At 48.0% G+C, this 14030-nt stretch overlaps 6 protein-coding genes across 6 annotated transcripts; 2 read left to right on the top strand and 4 right to left on the bottom strand.

Moving 5' to 3' along the window:
* Window positions 1–797: 797 nt before the first annotated feature.
* On the bottom strand, window positions 798–3553 carry ASPSYDRAFT_130862 (putative C6 transcription factor (Gal4); the record flags this gene model as incomplete). Its single annotated transcript, XM_040840566.1, has 6 exons — window positions 3132–3553; window positions 3048–3077; window positions 2897–2991; window positions 2499–2818; window positions 1272–2442; window positions 798–1197 (listed from the first exon to the last, which is right to left on the bottom strand). The coding sequence occupies exons 1-6, from the start codon at window positions 3162–3164 to the stop codon at window positions 798–800; spliced, it is 2049 nt and encodes a 682-aa protein (XP_040705084.1). The 5' UTR covers window positions 3165–3553.
* ASPSYDRAFT_43211 (uncharacterized protein) lies at window positions 3155–3553 on the bottom strand. The gene has a single exon (XM_040846605.1). The coding sequence runs from the start codon at window positions 3371–3373 to the stop codon at window positions 3167–3169; it is 207 nt and encodes a 68-aa protein (XP_040705085.1). The 5' UTR covers window positions 3374–3553; the 3' UTR covers window positions 3155–3166.
* Window positions 3554–4307: 754 nt separating this feature from the next.
* ASPSYDRAFT_147721 (uncharacterized protein) lies at window positions 4308–5544 on the top strand (the record flags this gene model as incomplete). The annotated part of the gene is made up of 3 exons (XM_040841747.1): window positions 4308–4571; window positions 4631–5119; window positions 5221–5544. 3 exons carry the CDS (start codon window positions 4308–4310, stop codon window positions 5542–5544), a joined length of 1077 nt encoding a protein of 358 aa, XP_040705083.1.
* A 488-nt stretch (window positions 5545–6032) lies between these two features.
* ASPSYDRAFT_199111 (60S ribosomal protein eL37) lies at window positions 6033–6773 on the bottom strand (the record flags this gene model as incomplete). Its single annotated transcript, XM_040843761.1, has 5 exons — window positions 6718–6773; window positions 6623–6639; window positions 6485–6547; window positions 6283–6354; window positions 6033–6172 (listed from the first exon to the last, which is right to left on the bottom strand). Exons 2-5 carry the CDS (start codon window positions 6624–6626, stop codon window positions 6033–6035), a joined length of 279 nt encoding a protein of 92 aa, XP_040705082.1. The 5' UTR covers window positions 6627–6639; window positions 6718–6773.
* A 150-nt stretch (window positions 6774–6923) lies between these two features.
* On the bottom strand, window positions 6924–8649 carry slu7 (mRNA splicing protein SLU7). Its single transcript, XM_040846604.1, has one exon. The coding sequence runs from the start codon at window positions 8501–8503 to the stop codon at window positions 7094–7096; it is 1410 nt and encodes a 469-aa protein (XP_040705081.1). The 5' UTR covers window positions 8504–8649; the 3' UTR covers window positions 6924–7093.
* Window positions 8650–8869: 220 nt separating this feature from the next.
* On the top strand, window positions 8870–13958 carry ASPSYDRAFT_147457 (DNA-directed DNA polymerase zeta catalytic subunit REV3; the record flags this gene model as incomplete). Its single annotated transcript, XM_040841721.1, has 2 exons — window positions 8870–9104; window positions 9157–13958. The coding sequence occupies 2 exons, from the start codon at window positions 8870–8872 to the stop codon at window positions 13956–13958; spliced, it is 5037 nt and encodes a 1678-aa protein (XP_040705080.1).
* Between the last annotated feature and the right edge of the window lie 72 nt (window positions 13959–14030).

The following is a 14030-nucleotide window of genomic DNA, read 5'->3' as shown; positions in this document are numbered from 1 at the left end:
AGCGAGTGCTACGTATGTTGCATAGGTGTGAGCGCGATTTGATCCCAGCTTGAGCTTTCAAAAGGACCCACTAATCAGAGTGAGGATCCCTTGATTTCGGCAAAATGACAACCACCCTTGACGTCTGTCTTCGGCCGTTTGCCATAGTAGATATCCGTGTCGGCATGTTCATAGTTTTTCACCCTTTACTATGGGTACACGTATCGGACTAAAGATCCACAACTTCGATCAAGCTCTTTATAGTCTGATATTTCATTTCGCATATGTGCACTTTTGTATGTCTATGTATAAACCAAATCCTTGTATTGCAGTGTCGATAATCGACTCTTATGCCCAAAAAGATATATACCAGTTGCAAACGGAAAGGATATTATATGATCTTCGAAGTTGCTACAAGCAACTAAAGGAGATGAAACGGGGTTAAAGTGATCATCGCCACGAGATTTATTTAAGTGTGAGGGTAATACCATGCTTGATAGCATAGCCCGATGATCGAAGCTTCTCTAGTATAGTACCTAGGCTGAAAAAGACGGGAGTACGGCTGATTTGAACACTCCGTCCTTCTATAGTTCTAGCTCAAGAATGTGCCAGAGCGTACCAGTGGATATGTCCAAGTTGTAGATGTTGACCTCAGAGAAGAAACGGCCTTCAGGGTCAGACTGGGGTTCTGGGGGGCGGCACGATCGTAGTCATCTGTGTTCAATGGGTGTATAGACGCCTAGGAGATATTTATCTCATACCGAGCTTCCCTTGGGAATACCTATTGCGCACGGATTGCATCGCCGGTGTGCATTTCGTCAGGTAAATTCGTTGTGAGATGTTGGCGCAAAATTCACCCATTCGGAAAAGTCCATCCCCGCGTTGACGTTCAGGTCTTGATTAACATCGGGAAACATGCTTCCGAAGGTGGGATCGTTGAAAAGTTGGTCAGCGAAGGGCATGTAGATTGGTTGTGGCTGCTGTTGTTGAATGGTGGCCGATCCGCTAGGGCTGGCAGGGTTTGACGAATATACTGGGGCACAAAGTCGATTTATCACTTCTAAACAACGACCGGCAAGGTTATTGTTGCTTAATGAGGGGAACATGAGGAGCGCCTTTGTTGATTCGATCTCCTGGAACCAGCTTGGCGCTTCGGCACTGGTCGGATCTGTCATCAAGAGGATAATTGGGATCAAACCGGCTTGGAAAAGGAAGTATCTGCCGCCAAGATGTGAATGTTAGCTAGCTCACAGTAAAAGTATTCCTGATATGAAAAGAAATTCGAAACGTACAGCATGTACCAAGCACCAAGCCGCGTGCAGGGATGGTTGTTCACGAAATCGGTGATCGAGGATATGGTTAACCTAGCATTGCGGAAGCAGAGCGCCCTGCACTCTGCCTCAGAAGGATCTTCGGGTTCAGTGGGCGTATTTGGCGTCCACCTCCTGGAAGCCCATCTTAGAAGGATCGGGCGATAAATGAGGATCCTTAAGTTCCAATCTCGCCACAGTAATCGACTGCGGACGAGGGCAAAATTGTCTGAGATGGTTCTAAGGTTTGGCTGTTTAATATAGTCTGGTAGTCCATCATACCATTCGTCCATCGGTTTCTGAAGGTTCAAAGTTTCCTCTGGAGTGGGGTTCGGACCCGAAATGAGGCGTTGGTAGACGCTATTTGTTAGAATATGGAATTTGGCCTGCGCAATCATTCCTGTGTATAGTGTTGGTTCATTAACCTCGGGAGGTAAAGTTGTGGTTGCTGTTGTGAGGGCTTCGTCGTGGATATTGAGAACATGTTTCACATCCATAACGCTGTCCTCTGGTAGAAGAATGGGACGGCCAAATGTCTTTGCGGCACCGCTATCGAATATGTAGACACCCCACCATAGTCTTCTGCGGATTTCACGCTGCGAGAGGCTGATCTTCCAGCCGTGGAACTCTTTGTGCAACCCGAGACTCATAGACATTCGGACAGCTAAACCCAAAAAATTCCAGCCCGTGTTTGGCTTGTTTCTTTTCTGCGCATAATTACTCAAAAATAACAAAGCCTGAACGAGCGTCAGGTTCCCGGCCTCAAACACGGACATTTGTTGTAACCTGCTTCTGGCCTCTTGGTAGAATGTGATGTCTAGGTCGGAGTTATCGTCGCCAATACACCAAGCCCCTAGGGCGAGGATTGTGTTTAGCAAGATTTGCCATGCAGGTCCATGAGGTCGGGGAAGCTGTTCGTAGAACTGCGCCCTAAAAGTGGCTTCATGGACGAAGGGATAGCTCATATGATAATTGAGGAAGAAAGCATCCATGAACGCCTGTTCCACAACGCCAGATGGTGCGATATTCAAAAGTTGGGATTTTAAAGGGATCCTGTCTGAATTGTCTGCGGGTTTCGATGATCCAGTTGGTATGTTGAGATCAAAACCATGTTTGAGCAAGGCCCTTAGCGGGACAACGCTTGAAGATGCCCCTAAAACACAAACGTTAGCACTAGGTGGGAACATGAAGGCACAACAGAGCATGTACCAAAATAACCGGCGCCCTCTGGTTTAATCGATAGAGCGGCCATTCCATCTGTTAGGTCCCCAAGTGTAATTCTGTTCTCTGCCCAGTCAAACCCATCGGCCTGCTGAGGTAAGGCCTCTGGCGCCGGTTCATGACGATCTGCTTCAGTCTTCGCCGGAGTAGAGTGTCTGGATGAAGATTTGGAGGACGAGCCGGCCCTAGGGAGAGGCTCTTGATCATGTAATAGGGAGCGGACTGTAGCATCCAAATCACCTCCTGGAAACAGTCGCCCTAATGCTGATTCGAACGCTTGCAAGCGGTCTTCCACATAGGTTAAATGCCTACGGCACTCATTAATACTGCAATAAAACAAAAGAGGCGGGTAGATGAGTTGAGATGGTTAGGTGGATGTATCATACTGTCGTGTCAGAGGGCTTCTGGTTATTTTTGGGCTATATTTGCATTCCTTGCCTAGTTGCTTGCATTGCAAGCAAGTCGGCTTTTCTTTGGAGCACTGATAACAGGTTAGATTCCGGCCAAGACATAATATGTCGAAAGGAAAATACTTACCCTGGACTTTCGTAGACGGCACTCATCACACTGCAAAGGACAATAATCAGAACTAGCTCCATTATACTCCAGAGTGTAACGTACTGCATAAGAGTGGGAATCACGAGTGCTAGCCATTTTTATATTGTTCCTCGATACCAGGTATCTTGTGCTCGTTGAGAATCATAGAGAACTTGGATCATCTGCGAATGAATTGTCAGCGGAGGGGTTATGAGTGCCGCGTTCTTTGTTACAGAGAAGTCGCCCAGACTTAAACTGACCCCCAGCGGAATGGGGATAAACGCATCAAAAGCTCCTAACGCATATATGTCCCACGGGCAGTCCATTTGAAAGTTGAGGGAAAGAATGGCCAATTTTATAGAATTCCTTAAGAGTACTATACTTGGCCTCGAGGGGTGCAGTGGGGTACAGTATAACGAAAAGCAGAACACCTTCGGTGATCGTATGGGGCGCACTCACGATCGGCATGGAACGGGACTTTATGCACGTTCTAGTGACTAAACGACGAAGGTCACATCAATTAAAGATGCTGATCATTGGTCCCATGAGAGGTGATACCAAAGGAATGAATTGAAGGACCGTCGAGGAAGAGAAGACGGCACTTCTGCCAGTCCAAGTGTGGGGGAGGATCTAATCACGTGATCTGGAAAAAAAGGATTTTCTCAGATGGGAGGAGTTTGGCCTGCCGGTTTTTCTATAGAAAAAGTGATGTTTGGGATGGCATGCAAATAACTATTATTGCCAAGATCGCTTATCTCTGCCACGGGTTGAATGATTGTCAGTTCACAGCCTTTGCGCCTTTCGCATAGATGGGCGCTTCAACTGCCGCAAGTGTCTTGGGAACTGTCGAGGAAACCGCCCGTTTATTCTGGCTCACTCAACGTATCACCGATCGCAGACTTTCTTTCCAGCGTGAGCATATGTGTACCATTAAAATATGGTCGTAGTTATGTCGAACAGGAGTATTCAAATTGTAAGGCCACATGCATTTGGAATCGTTGCCTTAGATGCGGGGCATCAAGTGGGCCGTCGTTCTGCGTTCAGGTACAAGAATAGCCCAATCAGACGCACTAGATGACCCCAATTTTCACGACGTCATTTTGAATTCGAAATATTCAAGCGGCACTGAAATTTATCTGATGCGCATGTACGGTTCTCGGAAACCCAAAACTCGCGATTGAACTACCCAGGTCCATATACCAAGTTAAACCCCTGCTCCTGTTAGAATATCGAAGTACTACGCTCGTCCTGAGTCCAGTCATGCCCAGCCAACCGCCCCTCCCCCACCTCCTCACACCATATATATGCTCCCCTCCTCCCTCGTCGCTCACAACCGTTTCATCCGTGCTAGATGCTACAGGGAACTGGCTTGTATTGCGATTCTTATGCGCGGCACTTAATGCAACTCCTAACCTCCATTCTGGTCCTGGGATTGCCGGAGTTGAAGGCGTGAGGAAGAAAAAAGTTGTACTCGTGAGTTTTTTGCGGGGTTGGGAATTTTGGAGATCAGAGGCAAAAAGATTGGTACGGACTTGATATTCTCGGAGACGTCGTTTACGTGCGTGTACTGATGACATTATTAGGGTCTAGATCTAGCACGTCTTACAGAAAAACGACAGTTTGCGTTTGTTGACGGGCTTTCTGAACTCTTCTCCCCTCCAACTGCTCTAGCATCATCGCCCGCGCAACCACACTATTTCGGAGCTAGTTCGACACCTCGGACAACCCTTCCTACTCGTTCGCATCCTGGTATCACACCCCATGGCCCGTCACCGCCGCGCCAACCAGCTCCTTCAGCAAGCGCCGCTGTCCCGTCACATCAGTCTGCAAGAGAAGCCAGTCCGGTGAAGCGACTGCGCCTATCAGGCAGCGGAACTGCAGCTATAGATGCCTTGGAAATGGACATCACAGCGGTAATAAACCAGCTCAAGACCTCAAATCTGGGCGAAGATGGCGGTGAATCCGATGTTCTTCTGATCGTCGACCAGCCGGACCTGTTGCTTGCAGCCACGGGTCCAAACAAGGGAATCGGTGCTACGGAAATGGGGGAGTGGATAATGGGTCTACAGCAGGTATGGTAGACATAGTAGACGTTGCGTTGTCCTTTGAAATTTATGCACGGAGAGGGCCAAGTGTCGTTCCTGTCGGCTAACTATGGTTTGTTGATGTCTAGGCTGCGACAGCGACAGTTGTAACTGTATCCTCGGATTCGCCATTAATTCACAATGCATCTGCATTTGTACATCAGACAGCGACTCCTTTAGAGACGGAACATGCTGCGTTTACGGTTGGGTTGGCTTATCGGGCAGAAATGGTTATGCAGCTTCGGAATTTGGAAACTGGAGCTGCCAGGGATGTTAGTGGTGTCCTCAGAGTTAGCAAGGGAGGGGCCTGGGGTCATAGGGAAAGCGCCGGCGAAGAAAATTGGGAGGAAAAAGAGGTGTTGTACTTTGTGCAGAGGGATGGGGGTGTAAGCATGTTCGGGCGTGGGGAATAAGTTATCAATGCTGGGCATTGCAAGGCATAAATAGGGCAAATGGAAGGTGTTTCGAATGTACGGAGCCAGGCATGGTAAACAGTGGCTAGATGAGTTTAGAAGTGTAGGATCTTGTCGTTCGCTGAACGTTGGATTCAGAGACAGATAACATTGAACGGATATCTCAATATCGACTCTGCCATAAGATGGGATATTCGCCAGCCATAAACAAAGAAAGGAAATTCATTCATGTTTTGTCCCTTTTTGAATTTTATCCATTTCGAAGGCCCATGAGATTGTAAATTTTCTGTCTTCCAAGTACCGTCAATTGTAATGCCCTTTTCCTCTATAATAAAAGTGCTCTGACGGCAAAAGTGAAGACATGTCCCAACTCCAACTCCATGGGAGCGCCCCTGCATATGAGAAACCGATTACTTCAAATCCGAGGCTCCTCTGCCGTACCAGCCCCCTCCAGCCCCTAGGAACGAAAACGCGACATCGGGATCGATTTAGTGGTTCTCAGGGCCACGGGCGCCCTTGGGAGTGCCGACCTGGAAGCCGTTCTTGAAGCGGCGGTGGACGTCCCGAAGGTGAGAGGTTCTGCCGGATCCGGTGGTCTTTCTTCTCTTGGCCTTCTCGCCCCAGTTGACTGTATTATTCCACATATTCTTGTAAGCCAATGTTCGAATGTAATTCATATACCGTTTCTTGATGATTCCACCGCCAGACAATAGGGACAGGATGTAGGGATGTTCGTACACTTGCGAGTCTTAGCAGCGGGGTAACCGCAGTTGGCGCAGGTCGACTTCTGGACGTGGTAAGACCGGCGGCCTGGTATCGAGAAAATCAAACGTTAGCCCTTCCGTATGCTATTTATTCCGATCGCTCCTGGTTTATTCCAGCGTCGAACGCCGTTCTCTAATCTCGTCGGAAAGGTTTCGGGTGGAAATGAAATACTGACCACAACGCCGGCAGAGGGTGTGAGTCTTGTTGTGGCGCTTTCCGAAGCTGGTGGTACCCTTCGCTATATTCGTCGTCAGTCTCTTAAAGTTTTATCGAGGCATCGAACAAGTTGGCGGGATATCGGATTTGGACGTACTCATCTTGAATTAGGAACTGTAATAAACGGCAGATAATCAGTAACAAAATTCTCCCTCGCTGAGCATTTCAGAAAATGAACCGGGCGCAACTCACCTGGCGATTCCGTTGAAGGGCTGGTTGTCGTTGTCGTCGTCGCTACTCGGCTGATCGAAAGTTCGCGCTGGGTCCGGGTGTCTTGCTAAGCGAGTGTGCCAGGAGAGGGCACAAGCCCTGGTCACCCCCCAAATTAAGAAAGTCACATGACCTTACCCTACGACTAGTAGTCACGTGGATTTTTGTTAAGATGAGGGAACCTAGAGACAAGATAGATGCGAAAGTCGATGTTTCTCGGATATCATGTTTGATTACTGTCATCTTCATAATTTATTTTAGAATGATGATAAGACACGATTTAGTCATGAATACGGTATATTATGTACATCGAAAGTAAGTTGATTGAGACATGTTAATCGGCCCTATGATGCAGCTATTAAGCATCATCCTTTCCAATGAAAGAAGCCATAGGATCATCAGCTGCAAGTCTGCTGCGTTTATATGTCTCAAATTCTTCCTCCGTAATTCCTGTTTGCGTCTCCATGAGCGTTCGTTTCTTTGCAGTTGACTCTTGTTGATTCCGGCTCTCTGGATTCTGGTCTTTTTGCGAACCTGTAGCCTCACTGGCATCTAGCAACGGCTTCTCAATCTCGGTTTCAGGTAGTAGGAGCATGTTCCCTGCTTCTTCAAATGCTCGCTTCCCATCTTCGCCAGTACAATAACTATTTTTGACTGTTGAGAAACAGCAAGCATATCCCCATTGGAAATCGTGCCACCAGCTGCCCCATACAGATGTGTGATTGTTTGTGAGTATATCTTCAGGGTATTTGGATTTGGCTGCTTTCTTCGGTGCACCTTTGATTGCCCCTGTCTCGTCGTACTCGATGAATCGCTCATTCTCGACCACCATTGTATCGCGGAGAGGAGTTTTCTGCAGGTGCTGTTCACCACCGTATTTATCAAGAAGCGCCTTCCGTTGCGCATCGCGTTTGGCCCCAGTCTCGGCTACTTCTTTCTTTCGCGAAATTTCGCCAGAAGTTGGATTTGCTTGTAAATGAATCTTTTGCGTACCGCGTTCTTGCGCCTCCCACGCGTATCGCTGAGCTCTCTCGAATTCTGCCGCATCTCCGGACGAGCGAACGAAATTCTCTTCTGCTACAAGAGCAGCAGCTTGATCCTCTGCAGCGCCCATGTCTACCATGCGTCGCGTTTTCGGATCGTATTTGGCGGAGTCCAAATCAAGGTTCAAAAGATACTTAGCGGTATCTTCTCGAATACGTAGATTGCGAGTGGCCGTGCTTTGCTGTCTTCCCATATCGGATTCCTCTGCATACCGAGCTTCCTGCTCCGGAGCTTCCTCGTCTAGACCATCATTCGCGTTTTCTGTTTCACCATTAGAAATATTGGTCTGCCGTTTTAACTTTTCCAATTCCTCGTATTCCTCCACTACTTGTCGATATTCGCCCGCATCGTACCCATTCCACCGATCTCTCTTGGCATCCCAGCCTAAGTCGACGTTCTGTATAACTTCATCCGCTTGAATATCTTTCCCCGTCCATTTCGCGCCTTGTTTTCTCGGTCGGCTTAGGCACTCTTTGGTTTTATGGGTCATGGCACCGCAGTTCTCGCAAGCGCCTTTGCGGTACTTGGTGGCGGCTGGACCAGCACGCTTTCCACGTTCGTACCATTTGGATTGATCTGTCGCTGATTTATGTAGACGCTGATGCTCAAGATAGTCATTTGCGGATTCATCGTCATCGATATAGAACGGTTTCTTCGAGATGAAAGCGGGGATATACTCGTTGCGCTCTTTTGATGCGACGTCTGCAGGTTTCCGCGACGACATGACGGCGGTAGGTGAAATATGAACAAAGAGCGGCGAAGAAAATGAGCAGAAGGTAAATAGGAGTAACCGAGGCACAACACGAATATTAGATGCTCAACAATGCCCAGCACTGTTGTTGTGGAAGTTGGCCACTTCTGCAATGGTATTTGCATCAAAGGCTGGTCATCTTGACTTGCGCGTCACGTGATCAGGCGTTCTTCCTGCGCCACCGAACGCGTCTTTCATATCACCATTCCATCGGAATTCCTCCAATCTATGGTGAAATCGTGCGCCTTCTCTTCGGGGACCTGTCTTGATATGTTTGTGACATATGCCTCTGTCACCGGTTTGCTGACAGCATTTGCTGTCACAAAATAAACGTAATCCATGGAGCCTTTCCAAGTGCGCCTAAACTGTGTGGACCATTATCAGGCAAACCCGTCGGAATTCGACCCTCCTCTGCCTCACAAAATTGGAAGTAGAGAGAAAAGCTACAGGCCTAGGGTCCCAGTGGTTAGGATATTCGGTACTACGGAAACCGGCCAGAAAATTTGCGTCCATGTTCATGGCGCATTTCCCTATCTCTATGTACGGTACGATGGGGACTTGAACCCCGAGACAGGTTCGTCGAGGCAATCCCATCATTGTGCTTCTCCAACTAAGGTCATATCTAGTACGTTCTGCGGCAAAGAGTCTGCATATCTCAATAGATCATGCCTTGGCAGTCAGTTACCGACGTAATGTGTACGACAAAAAGGCGGTTTTTGTCGCGCATATTACTTTGGTGAAGGGTGTCCCCTTCTATGGCTACCATGTAGGATACCGGTTCTTTTTTAAGATATACCTACTAAACCCTATTTACACTACGCGGCTAGCGGATTTGCTATTCCAAGGAGCTGTGATGAAGCGCCCGATTCAACCATACGAAAGCCACATGCAGTATATCCCGCAATGGATGTGCGATTACAATCTGTTCGGCTGCGCGTTTATGAAGTGTGACAAGATCACGTTTCGCTCTCCAATACCAGAATATCTAGATCTTCCCAATTTGTCCCATCGCTGGCATGACCGATCAATACCGTCTGATTGGATTGCAGATGAGAGTGTTCTACCAAAACAAAGCCACTGTCCGTTAGAAGCCGATGTTTGCGTCCAAGATATCCTGAATAGATTGGAAATAAATGAGCGGCCCATCCATCATGACTTTGACGAGTTTTTGAAGCCTCCGGTATTAAACGAAAAGCTTGTCCCAAGTTTGGCGGGGCTATGGCAGGATGAAAAGCGTCGGCGAAAAAAACGACTCGGACTCGTCGATCCAGATAGCAGCCCGTTCAGCAACGAAGATCTAGTTTCATTCTCATCTGATCCAAGAAATAACTCCCAGGGAGATTGGATTCATAGAGACGAGTTTCGAATATTGGTTCAACAAATTGCTGCGGAGGAGCGACGCCAAGATAGTGACCAGGACGCAACGTTGGATGGGCTCATGCAAGAAAACGCGTATGAGAAGGATGTCAAAACTGCTTTGCAGAGCGTTGAAGACTTCTTCCCTGGTCCAGATGGGTTTACCAGTCTGCAACTGCGTTACAACAGCGAAAGTGACCCTGCAGAAGAGCGGCTGCATGACAACGTTGACGAAGATGCTGTTCGACTGGCTGACTTAAATGCGGATTCTAACTCGTCTAATGAGGATGGTATGATTGACATATTCTCTGAAGATGAGGATGAAGTGGACCTTGTAAAGGTGGTGAGTAACATGCAGCAAGATAAGAATTCCGATGATAATCCTCTAACTCGCGGGCACCAGCCTTGCGAACCTCGAGATGATGAATTTGATTCAGAACGAACTGGCACATCTAGCCCTGAAGAGCTGGGAAGTGTTCCAAGTCTAGATACCCACGGAACCCAGTTCGATGTGCCTGCTCAAAAAAAGATACAAAATGATTTTATGCGGGCGACGATACTGAAACAGAATAGAACACTGGACAAACCCATCCAGGGCCGCATACATCCCAGCCATTCCCAACCTTGGGAGGCAAATCCAGAGCATGACATTACCATGAAGGATAATAATAATACGTCTAGTGGCGGTGCAGAGCAGTCATCTCGACAAGAGCAGCCTTTTTCCCAGTCGATCAATCGTCCAAAAGGCATGAGCCAGACTAATACATTGAATTTCCCTGTTGTCAAAGATCCCAGAGACCCGATGACAATCCTGCGCTTCAGTCAAGAGGGGTCGGTCTCGAAAGTCCTGTCTGACATGGCAACGAAGCAAAGCGGCGATCCTAGGGAAGCCGAGGGCATGCTGCAGCCTTCTTCTACTGAGACTGAAATTGATGATTCATCGGATACATTTTCCCCTGAACACGCATTTCTTATTCTTGAAGCTTTTAATATACCAGCACAAATTCGCTTGGGTTGCTTGCGGCGGCCCTGCCCAAGCCCTAGGGAAGTTTCTTCAACAATAAACGAGTTTGGATATCCAAGTGTCATCTACCAAGATGCGCATTACAGTCGGGACGATGACATTTCTGATCGTCCACGGGACTATGCAGGAAGGGAGTTTCGACTTGGTGGTACCAGTATACGCTATCTTCCCGATTTTGATCCTTCCGGACGTTCCCCTGTAATGCTGGGTGAACGGAAAATAGGGTCAAAGGACAGATGTGACTGGAATGAAGCGGATCATCAATTACGGGTCGCATCTACAGCTAGGGTTTGGGAATTTGCATCTGAGCCCCCTAGCCGTTCGGAGGTTATCACTTGGTTCGAAAACCAACAACGCAAGACTGTGACACCACCTACGAGAATAAAGGAACGACATGAGGACAAAAGAGCACAGGCGCTTTCCCAAATCGAAGGCCCAACACAAAAAAATGACCATGGATCTAATTACTCGCAAAATAAAGAGTCGACCAGTGTTGAGCATCAGGCTCAATATATGAGCACTATGAGCTTAGAGGTCCATGTAAATACTCGCGGGGTGCTCTCACCGAATCCAGAGGAAGATGAGATAGCTTCGTTTTTTTGGTGTATAAACTCGGAAGATGAACTCCTCGACAATAGTGATGTCCTGTCAGGAGCCCAAATTGGGGTCGTTTTTCAAGGAGATGAAGAACGTCCTGAGTTAAAGGTTTCCAAGGCATTACGAATGGATTGGGAACATGAACCGGCGGAACTGGATCTAATAAATCGTCTAGTCGACATTGTTCGATTGCATGACCCTGATATTCTCACCGGATACGAGGTGCATAACAGCTCTTGGGGGTACGTAATTGAGAGAACAAAGAAGAAATATGATTTTGATCTTTGTGACGAACTATCGCGTGTGAAGTCGCAAGCGCACGGGCGATTTGGCAAAGAGGCAGATAAATGGGGCTTCAATCAAACCTCGTCTATCCGCATCACTGGAAGACACATGATTAATATATGGCGCGCCATGAGGAGTGAGATGAATCTGCTACAGTACACCATGGAAAACGTCGTTTTCCATCTCCTGCACCGGCGGATTCCGCATTATTCATTCCGCGACCTTACCACATGGTACCGGAGCGATAGGCCACGGGATTTTATGAAAGTCGTCAACTACTTTGTTTCACGCGTTCAAATGAACATTGAAATTCTTGGCGCAAATGAGTTGGTACCTCGGATCAGCGAGCAAGCAAGACTTCTAGGTATAGACTTTTATTCAGTGTTTTCTCGAGGATCCCAGTTCAAAGTCGAGTCCCTGATGTTTCGAATCGCAAAGCCAGAAAACTTCATACTTGTTTCTCCAAGCAGAAAGCAAGTCGGTCAACAAAATGCCCTTGAGTGCTTGCCCCTCGTTATGGAACCTCAGAGCGATTTCTACACTAGCCCTCTTCTTGTTCTGGATTTCCAGTCGTTGTACCCTAGCATCATGATTGCCTACAACTATTGTTATTCCACGTTTCTTGGGAGGGTCCAGTCATGGAGGGGGCGTGATAAGATGGGTTTCATGAACTATGAACGGCAACCGAGGCTGCTGGAGCTGCTCAAAGACCAGATCAATATCGCTCCGAACGGCATGATTTATGCAAAGCCTGGAGTGCGAAAGTCGTTACTTGCTAAAATGCTCGCAGAAATATTGGAGACGCGGGTGATGGTCAAGGCAGGAATGAAGGTGGATAAAGATGACCGAGCACTGCAGCGCCTTCTTAACAATCGACAGCTTGCCCTGAAGCTCATAGCCAATGTCACATACGGGTATACATCTGCCTCGTTCTCAGGGAGGATGCCCTGCTCTGAAATTGCTGACAGCATCGTCCAATCGGGTCGAGAGACACTCGAAAAGGCTATTGCTTTTATTCATTCCGTGGAACGATGGGGCGCTGAAGTGGTGTACGGAGATACAGATAGTCTTTTCGTTTACCTCAAGGGGCGGACTCGGGATCAGGCTTTTGACATTGGTGAAGAAATTGCTCGGGCCGTCACAGACATGAACCCGCCACCAGTAAAGTTGAAATTCGAGAAAGTCTATCACCCATGTGTGCTACTTGCGAAAAAGCGATATGTCGGCTTCAAATATGAACATCGAAACCAGAAGGAAACCGAGTTCGACGCCAAAGGCATTGAAACTGTTCGTCGCGACGGCACCCCTGCTGAGCAAAAGATCGAGGAGAAGGCACTCAAGCTTCTATTCAGAACATCAGATCTTAGTCAGGTGAAGAGTTACTTCCAGAGTCAGTGTACCAAAATCATGCAGGGACGTGTGTCAGTCCAAGACTTCTGCTTTGCAAGAGCGGTGAAACTGGGAACCTACAGCGAAAACGGAAATCTTCCCGCAGGGGCTCTAATTAGCACAAAGAGAATGCTCGAGGATCCTCGTGCGGCACCTCAGTACGGCGAGCGTATCCCCTATGTTGTGGTCACAGGGGCTCCAGGTTCAAGACTCATCGATCGCTGTGTATCACCAGAGACTCTCCTGCAGGACGCACAACTTGACCTCGATGCAGAATACTACATCACCAAGAACCTCATTCCTCCTTTAGAACGCATCTTCAACCTTGTCGGAGCTAATGTTCGCCAATGGTATGATGAGATGCCGAAAGTCCATCGCATCCGTCGTGTGGAAGGAGTGAGCTCCACCGTCGGTGGAAAGAGCAGCATAAGAACCCTCGAATCGTACATGAAGGCCTCGACTTGCATTGTCTGCAAGGCCAAACTTTACGATGCCGAGATCCCCGTCTGCTCAGATTGCATGCAAAGCCCTCATATCTCTCTACTGGAACTTGTCTCCCGCCGGCGGCAGGCCGAGGAGAAAGTTGCAAATCTTGAGCGTGTCTGTCGGTCTTGCATGGATGTTCCATTTACGGACGAAGTGAAATGCGACAGCTTAGACTGTCCTGTTTTCTACGCAAGAACGAGAAGTCTGTCCCATTGGAGGCATACAAATGCTTCGCTCGACCCTGTAATCAAGCTTCTACAGGATAGCTGCGGAGATGGCTTGGAATGGTAGCTTTGGATACCCGTGCAATGGCAGTCGCAATTGATCATCTTTATGTTACCTATCGCTCCTCATAAGTAGCAG

The sequence above is a fragment of the Aspergillus sydowii genome, assembly GCF_001890705.1.
Source record: "Aspergillus sydowii CBS 593.65 unplaced genomic scaffold ASPSYscaffold_3, whole genome shotgun sequence".
NCBI lineage: Eukaryota > Fungi > Ascomycota > Eurotiomycetes > Eurotiales > Aspergillaceae > Aspergillus > Aspergillus sydowii.
Note: the sequence above shows the minus strand (reverse complement) of the source record. Positions and strands in the feature narration are given on the sequence as shown.

Coding starts and splice junctions, on each gene's coding strand:
- ASPSYDRAFT_43211 (XM_040846605.1), bottom strand. CDS start 3,373: ATGGACTGCCCGTGGGACATATATGCGTTAGGAGCTTTTGATGCGTTT.
- slu7 (XM_040846604.1), bottom strand. CDS start 8,503: ATGTCGTCGCGGAAACCTGCAGACGTCGCATCAAAAGAGCGCAACGAG.